General features: G+C 40.1%; 1 protein-coding gene across 1 annotated transcript in view; it reads right to left on the bottom strand.

Moving 5' to 3' along the window:
- Positions 1-644: 644 nt before the first annotated feature.
- ikbkb (inhibitor of nuclear factor kappa B kinase subunit beta) overlaps positions 645-9580 on the bottom strand; it is a 38450-nt gene continuing 29514 nt past the window's right edge. The window contains exons 19-22 of the mRNA XM_079896523.1: positions 5822-5969; positions 3702-3823; positions 3517-3616; positions 645-785 (exon numbers count right to left, since the gene is read on the bottom strand). Coding sequence (XP_079752649.1) covers positions 738-785; positions 3517-3616; positions 3702-3823; positions 5822-5969 — 418 coding nt within the window. The 3' untranslated portion in view covers positions 645-737. The remainder of the gene's footprint in view (positions 786-3516; positions 3617-3701; positions 3824-5821; positions 5970-9580) is intronic.

Here is a 9580-nt window from a genome sequence, read left to right as displayed (position 1 = left end):
AATTACACTAGAAATCAAAAACAAACACAAAATTCTTGGATACACCAATGTATTTAGGGTTAGTATAGTTAACTAAAACCATAAAAGACTTGACCTGAAATAAAATATAAAAACAAACTATTCCAGCCACATTTCTCATTTTCAATTGGTTTAACTTGACATACTAAAAAATAAAACAAATGAATTAAAACCTAAAAGGACAAAATTAACTAAAAAAAGTTATATATAAAAATAATTTCCTCAACTGAAGCTGTAATTTGCATATTTCATAAGCTCACATGCTCACGGACAGTCTGATCACTCGATGTGTAAATGTGGACGTTTGTTATTGTGTTCATAAAGATTTCATGACAAAAAGATAAACCTCTACTCACAGTGAGGTAATGAGGAACTAGGACAGATTCATATTTACATTTAGCAGACACTTTTATCCAAAGCGACTTACAAATGAGGAACGGCACAAGCTAATTGTCATAGAGCCGATACATGTGAAGAGGCGTTTGCATAGAAGACAGCAGCAAAAACATCAGAAAGGCTGGAAAATAGTCAAGTACTTGGATACAAGAAACTTTGATAAAATTATAAAAAAAAATAGTTTTAAGGGTTTATAACCCCATTATTGAGTGGCCAGCACACACTGCCTGCAGTATCGTGTTTCCTCCAGTTGGTGGCGGTACAGCATCGTTTCTGTTTGCTTCTGAGGTAATGAGCAGTTTGATTGACAGGTAACAGTGACGTCAAGCCAGATCCTGCCCTCCATTCAACCACTTCCACTCCCTCAGGATCTAAAAGAGAAATATCAGTGATGATCAATATAATCTCTTAACGTGGATTCACAAAACATTCTTAAGAATTACATTTTCAAATTTTCTTACTTGTAAACAAAGTTCCAATTATTATTATTTTTTTATAAAACACCTTCTTAAGAATGTTCTTATCTTTCTTAATATTGCTCTGAAGACAAAACTTGAATGAATAATTCATAAACACAGAAATCATAAATGAACCTGTTACATCAGGATGACGTGTATGATGTTTTAATGAGTTTATTGAATTCCTTTTATTGATGCCAAAAAGGCATCGCCTTTTCCAGCTCTCAATTGATACGCATACAGTACCAGAGCTTTGGAGAAAATCTATTGTAATTCCAATTCCAAAAAAATCATGCCCTCAGGACAATAATGATTACAGGCCAGTGGCCTTAACATCGAACGTTATGAAATCATTTGAGAAGATAATAATAGGAGAGCTGCGTAAGGAAGTGGAGCCATCCTTAGATCAGTATCAATTTGCATATAAAAGCAATCGTGGTACTAATGATGCGGTTTCTACATTAACACACCTGGTTTTAAAGCATCTGGAGAGTCCAGCTGCCTATGCTAGATTGCTTTTTATTGATTTTAGTTCTGCGTTTAACTCCATCCAACCACATAAACTGCTAGAGAAATTAATTAATCTACAAGTTAATCCTTTTATAATTAATTGGTATTATTCCTTTTTAACAAATAGGACACAACAGGTGAAATTTAACTCAGTGCTGTCAGATGTTGCGGTGAATAGTACAGGGGCCCCTCAAGGGTGCGTAAGTTCGCCATTTCTGTTTACTTTGTACACAAACGACTGCATTAGTCAGCAATCAAATCAATTTATTATAAAATTTTCGGATGACACAGTAGTATTGCAATTGTTGACAAGAGACTGCAATATTGACGACTACACAGCTGCTATAGAAGCATTTGTGGGCTGGTGTGACGACCATTATCTACAGATCAATCTTAAAAAAACTGAAGAGGTCATTATAGACCCCAGATCAGTGGGGGATAGGAGCTCTGTTGTGGTTCATGGTGAAGCTATTGAGCAGGTTACTTCATATAAATATTTGGGGGTTTACATTGATAGTGAGTTTAAGTGGCACACACATGTATCATGGGTGTGCACAAGGGTCCACCAGCGTTTACATTTTCTACGGAGATTGCGATTGTTTGGAGTGAGCGGTAATATCATGTTAATTTTTTATAAAGCAACGATTGAGTCTGTTTTAAGGTATGGAATTATTGTTTGGTTCGGAAGTCTAACAGTAAAATTGAGAGCCCAAATAAATAATGTGTTGAGAGTGGCAGGAAAAATCATGGGGACACAGACAATTAGCTCGTTACAGGATATTTTTGAGCGTTGTATCACCCAGCAGGCCAACAAGATTTTATTAGACCCTTCGCATGTGTTGTATCCTGAGTATACGCTGATGAACTCTGGTCGGAGATACAGGGTTGCATTATGCAAGTATAACCGATATAAATATTCATTTTTACCGTTGTCTATTAAATGAATTAATGAGCAACTGCAGGAAGATAAATAATGGTAATAGAGGGTACAAGAGGCAGGAACTGAGGGCTGTGTTGTGTTATGATATATGATATGTATTGTTTTTATGATGTAGGATTTTGGGACTGGAATGTGTTTTACTATTATTGTATTTTATATGTTGTATGTTATGTGTTATGTCTTGATGTGGCAGCAATTTCTCTAATCTAAAACAAATCTCTCCGGGAGACAATAAATGCTACCTTGACCTTGACCTTGACCTTGAATTGTTGCAATTAATCATCACAATATTACACTAGTTACACCTATTATGATTACTAGGGATTTGCTCGAGTACTCCAATGATCTATGATGTCAACAATTATTGTCATGGTCATTCATGGAGTGACTTTTTGCTGATTTTGAAATTCATTAACAACTTGAGACAAATGGTTATGTTTCTTATAGAGTATTTTCTTAAAATATTATCTTTCAGAGCTGTGTGTGAATGGATAGTTCTACATAGTTTCACAGATCAAAGTGCAGATAAATCGAGTTTTTGTCTCCTAAAAGAATGATTATGAACTGAAACGAGTCGTCAGTAATTCAGTCTCACTTCCTGCTGAGCCTTTGTAACTAATTTGCATAATGCCAGCCTCTGGTCTTGATTGGCTGAACAGCGTCTCTTAGCTCCGCCCTCAAACACTGTAGTGTATCTGAGACTGGAAGAGTTTGGTTCGTGTTGTTCATGTCGAGAAGACGCTGTTTTCTGCTGACAAAGCAAATCCACTTTGATGAGATTGATACGGTAAAACCCACGCCATCGTTACTGTTCGTATCACTGTGATCAAGAGCTGAGATTCAGATATGATAATGAGCGTTTGGATTCTGACCAATCACAGCAGAGCAGCTCTCAGAGAGGCGGGGCTTAGAGAGACTGAATCCTTGATCGAACCGTTTCAGACACTGAGAGAAAAGAGCTGATGCTGCAGTGCAGATTATGAGGAAATTAAAGCGTTGTTTGACCTTGGATGCATGTAAACTTGTTCCAGGGACAAGTGTTGCAAATTAGCTTTAGCTACAAGCACTATGATACACGCATTGGATGGCTGTTGTCACTATGTTCATCTATGTTTATTGTATCTGTCCCTATACAAATAAAACATTAAATATATAAACCTATTTTGGGAGACAAAACTAGTAACCAGAATTTACCTGCATGCTGGTCTCAGTTTCCTGAATGGTGTCTTGCACTAAACTCTGCAGACGGCTCTCAAACATCTTACTCTCCTCGATCACAACCTGAGACTCGTCTCTAAATCAAATACAAGAGAGAAACGTTTGTGATGGAAACATGTACATGTGTGTCACACACACACACACACTGGCGCTGGACTCACGTCTCCGGTGTGTCAGGAGGGCTGCTGGGATGTGAAGACCTGTGTGACATCAGCGGGTGTCCGGGGGCTGGTGGGGTTCGTCCTCCATCTGGACTGCCACTCACGGGACTGCGAACCTTACTCTAAAACACACACGCTCAAATCAAGCATCCGGAAGAGCAGTGTGATCTGCTGCATGTTCAGGCCATCTGGGTTTTCAAGTCAAGTCAAGTCAGCTTCATTTATACAGCGCTTTTAACAATACAGATTGTTTCAAAGCAGCTTTAAATTACAGTAACAGATTGTTTTGGTTGTACAGCAGATCTAGGATAAAGTTATTGTCCAGCTAAAGTTAGTTTTGATTGATTCACTTCCGTTGCAAAGATCATTAGTATTAACGTAGGATCCCACTTACACGACACCGCACTAACAGACATTTCTATGCATGCAGAAATCGTGTGTACGGGTGAGCGGCGCACGCACAAACTAACGCGGGGCTAGTTGTCACACACATGGTTCGTGATGGAAACAACAATATTATTGATCTGCCTGCATCAACACCATTATATGAGAACTGAACTGAGCTGGACGATGACGTCACTGTTTTCTCCAGAGCAGCTGTATAGATAAATTAACTAAATTAATAACTTTTGTACAATAAACATGAACCATCACTGAATTCACTTAAGCTGAAATATGACGCTATTTTCTTCTAGAAACAAACTTTGTTGCATTATTTTCCTGTTATCTCTGTAAAGCTGCTTTGAAACAATCCATATGGCTATATAAATAAATGTGACTTGACTTGGTTTAAAACTTAGTGTATTTAACAGTTGCCATATTGACACTATATAGAGAAAAAATTGCGCCAAAATTAACTGAACTGAACATTTAACCATAGCAAAAGTAAATTTCTTACCCAAGTAAATTTTGTATCTATGTTTTTTGTGTTTATTTCAAATGAGACAAATCTGATGTTATTTTAATTTTATATCTGTTATTTAACAGTTGAGATAGTTATTAACTAGCCAGTTTTAAATCCCAGATGCGCAGGTGGGGCATGTTGTCACACTGCGTTACATTGTGCCGCTATTAGAACTATGTTATTCTATTCTATACTTTTATGAATTCTATTGAGAAACCGTTAGAAAAAGCTGAATAAAGACTGGGAGTCAATGTTCAGAAATTATTAATAATTATTATGATTTGAACTCTGCTGTATAGCCGTGTTTTGCGGTGTGTTAGTTGTCAAACTCAAAAATTCAATTATTACTCAATTATTTTTAATTATTAAAAAAATACATTATTTTATATGAAAAGGTTAATAGTTGTATTTTATTGACAAAATATTTGAGTTTGTCTTGTATATTTTTTTGATTAGATCAGATAAAATGTTCATTTGTCATATGGTCAATGTGCCTCACCTATGGGGCATGTTGTCACATTTCACTTCCATTCTTTTGGGGTAAATCAAGAAAAAAGTATACACTGTATTAATGAAACAAACCCACATGATTGTACTAGACATGGGAAATTAATGTGGGGGAAAAATAAATACTCTGAACCCTAAGTACAGTCAAATCAAAAATTATTCTGACACCAGATATCCTTTTTGACATTTTTTTACTAGTGGGTACAGGACACTATAGTTCATTTATGTAAGTGAGGATAGTAAAATAAAGTAAACTGTGACATATTATAGCCAAAAATACTTAATTCAGAGACTACCACTAAATGTATAAAACTTTGGGACCAAAAATGATTCCGACACTTTGAGCTGATCATGTTTTGCTGAAGTGTATTTTCTTTAATTGCTAATGCTCTTTTTACACACAGACTGAACAAAATGAAGCATTGCTTTGTAACTGGTTGAGCTAAACTGGTATTATCTAATTGTGTAGTTAAATTTAACAGCTGACAGATATTCAACATAATTCATGTGTGAGACAGTCTAACAGAAGGACGGACAAAACCAGTCAAATATCAACTGATTTGATCATATTTTATTACCATTTTCTAAACTACAGCGAATAAACTGTGATAATGTGAGAAATGTTGAAGTTGTCTGAATACATTTTGGGTTGACTCCCCTACTGTGCATAATGGACCCACTGGAGGACTAGTATGAGTAGTGTACGTACACAGGCGACTTTGAGCAGGTTCCACAGCTCCTTCTGTCTCTTCTCCTGCAGATGAAGCAGTCGTTTCTCACTCCGGGCCATCGCACTCACCATCCCCTCCACACGGGGCAGCAGCTCCAGCACTCGCTGACGGCACACCATCGTCTTACTGCACACACACACACACACGCACCTTTAGCTTATATATGTTCAAATGAAATATTACAAACACTGAACAAGTCACTCTTTGACAGTGACAGTATGCAAGATAGAGCAAGGAAAATATGAAGGAAACACAATAAATGCAAAAGGTACAAAAGAGGAAAGGGGTCCAAATTCCATACTTACTAGATACAGATACACACTTAATTGATCTGAACATTAATAGCTGTCTTTCAAAACCTCAGCTGCATATCTAGTAGTGTTTTCACGATATACCAGTACAGTTTCGCAATTCTCTGAACCAATTTTTGTACCTTATCAAAAAAAAGTCAAGTCACATTAATAGCACTTTATTAAATACAGATTGTTTCAAAGCATCTTAAAGGGATAGTTTAAATACTGCCATTTACTCACCCTCAAGTTGTTCCAAACGTGTATGAATTTATTTCTACTGAACACAAAAGAAGATATTTTGAAGAATATGGGTTGATGGTATAGACATTGAATTCCATAGTATTTTTCCCCCCTACTATGGAAGTCAATGTTGTCCCACACTTGTTTAGTTACCCATATTCTTCTTTTGGGTGTACAGGTTTGGAACAACTTGAGGGCGAGTAAATTATGACAGAACTTTCATTTTTGGGTGAACTATCCCTTTAAGTAACAAACAGTATCGATTTATGAAATTACTTCAATTTAAGCTGTAAAGCAGCTCTTCAGAAGAACAGTTTCATTCAGCTCAATCGAGCTAAACTGAATATTAAACAAATAAATGCTAATAAGTAGGCCTAGTGCATTAAAAAATTATCATGTACCCTTTAAATATTAAACGTAAACGTTATATTTAATATTAAGTGTATATTTAATATTAAAGTGTATATTTAAGAAACACTACACGTAATAGAACAGGTTGTAGGTCTATTTCGACAGATTTTTATTGTAACGTTTGTTGCTATGGGTTATCTTCACTACATCGCAATTTCAGATTCAATCTCAAATTTAAATACGGTTGTCTCTCCTGAAATTTTGCATTATGTACTTGAGCAGCATTGAATAAACAGAAAGTGAGCAAAGAGCGCCTTATAATCCATGAATCACTTCAAAAACTCCACTGCACAATGAATATATTATTTACATTGTGTTTATGTTGGTCATTATGAAATGATTCGCGACTCATCGCGAGCGCCTTGAGTGGAGTCTGTCTGACCAAACGTCTATGATTGGGCAGTGCATTCTCGCGCTCAACAAACATGTCTGTGATTGGCTTACTTCTCCACTTCAAAAACAAGGCGTACATAGAAAACCGTTGACGCTTTTCACAGAGCGCGCACACGAGCGGGAGGGTTTTGAACTTTAATCTCAGCCCGCGGGTACCGAATTATGGCCGTATTTTTACAATTTCAGTCTCAACTTTGTACCGAAATACAAGTGCTTTTGACATTTTGATTTGCCACTGCGTTCTCGCGCTCAACAGTCATGTTTGTGATTGGATAAAATGTTCACCGCTTCAGACATACATTTCCAACTATCGAAATATACCGGTAACGTTAGGCGCTTTTGACCAGACGAAGTTGTAAAGCAACACTGATGTTCTCCTGACATTAAGTAAATCAAAAGGTAGGAAGCATAAAAGTATTACTTCTAAGATAACGTTACTTAAATCAAATGTGTTGTTCACTGTGAAGATAACGTTAATAATCCCAGAATGCATACGTTGAATACGGAAAACGATACTCGGTTACTCACGTAACCTCGGTTCTCTCTAGAGAGGGAACGAGTATTGCGTAAGGAACTTACGCTACGGGAAAAGTCATCTTTTCTCGAGATACTGAAGCCAAAAAATTATCCTTAATTTTTCATAATTTGTCAACGCAGTGCAGCAGGCAGCACAGCAGAGCTAGAGCGGGCAATACTGCGTGCTCATTGGCTGCCGCGCGGCAACTGCTTAAGCCTACCAGTGAGCCCCGCGTGACGTCACGCCCAATCAGGGTGCGCGCGCCCTCGCGCGTCACAGCCCGCCAGAAGGGGCGACGTCAGAGCGTATAAAAACAGGGCTCGGAGGCTTAATTCTCTGGTTTCTGTCGAATGAAGCGACATGAGCTCGAGGCGCAAGCACGGCAGGGAACGCAATACTCGTTCCCTCTCTAGAGAGAACCGAGGTTACGTGAGTAACCGAGTATCGTTCTCTTACGAGAGGTTCTCTCGTATTGCGTAAGGAACTTACGCTACGGGAACCCTTTGTCAACGCCGTGCGCGCCATGCATCCACACACAACTCCAGGGGGAGGGGACCCGGGGAGTGAAGAGTGGGGAGAGAGGTGGCCAGCAATGCGGGCCAACACATGTACATAAGCACCCGTAGGGAGAAACAGAGCGGCGCAGCCGGTCTGTATATAAAAGCTTTCCCTGAAAGTGCGGCTCGACCAGAAGAGTCAAATCTAATATCCAGCCTGCGAAGAGCAGGGCATGAACATGATTTTAGACTGCAAGAAGTTTAGCCTGCAGGGCGGGAACTTCCAGGTTATAAAACCTAACAAATGTAGACGGGGAGGCCCAGCCTGCTGCCGTACAAATGTCATAAATGGAAATCCCACTGGACCATGCCCACGATGAGGCAACGCCTCTGGTGGAATGAGCCCGTATGCCCAGAGGGCACTGCAGGTCTTTGGACGCGTATGCTGTCGCAATAGCGTCCACTATCCATCTGGATAGCGTCTGTTTCGAGGCGGCGAGACCCTTGGTGTGCCCACCAAACAAAACAAAGAGCTGCTCTGAGAGCCTGAAGGCTGCAGAGCGCGTAATATAAAGCCTTAACGCCCTGACAGGGCAAAGGAGGTTATTATCGACCTCGCTGGCTGCCGGCGGCAGGGCTGAGAGGGAGATAACCTGTGCTCTGAAAGGAGTACCCAACACTTTAGGGACATAGCCATGTCTAGGTTTGAGAATGACTAACGAGTCGTTAGGTCCAAACTCGAGACACGACGCGCTAACTGATAGCGCATGCAAGTCACCCACACGTTTTACTGAGGCGAGGGCCAGCAGAAAAACGGTTTTGAAAGTGAGGTATTAGAGACCCACAGAGTCTAACGGCTCGAAGGGAAAAGCTTTAAGGGCCTCCAGGACCAAAGACAGATCCCATATCGGAACCGAAGGTGGCCGCGGAGGGTTCAGCCTCCTGGCGCCTCGCAGGAAACGGGTAATGAGTTTGTTTCTTCCTAGTGCGCGGCCGCGCGCCGAGTCGGCGAACGCAGCAATCGCCACAACACCTTGAGCGTGGAGGGGGACCTGCCCGCGTCCAAGAGCTCTTGGAGGAAGTTCAGAACCTGTGGAACCCCACAGGACTGAGAGTTCAAACTCTTCCCTGCACACCATTTGTTAAACACTGACCATTTAGACGCATAGAGCCGCCTCGTCGAGGGGGCTCTGGACTGCGAGGTCGTGTTAACTACCCCTTCTGGCAGATCAGCGAATATTCGTTGATTACCCACGCATGCAGAGACCAGCGCTCTGGATGGGGATGCAGAATTGACCCTCGGGCTTGAGAGAGACGGTCTCTCCTCGCCGGAATCGGCCACGGGGCTGTGTCTGACAGGCTCACCAGCTCCGGGAACCAGGGTTG

The sequence above is a fragment of the Squalius cephalus genome, assembly GCF_949319135.1.
Source record: "Squalius cephalus genome assembly, chromosome: 16".
NCBI classification, from domain to species: Eukaryota; Metazoa; Chordata; class Actinopteri; order Cypriniformes; family Leuciscidae; genus Squalius; species Squalius cephalus.
This window is presented reverse-complemented; position numbering and strand designations above follow the sequence as displayed.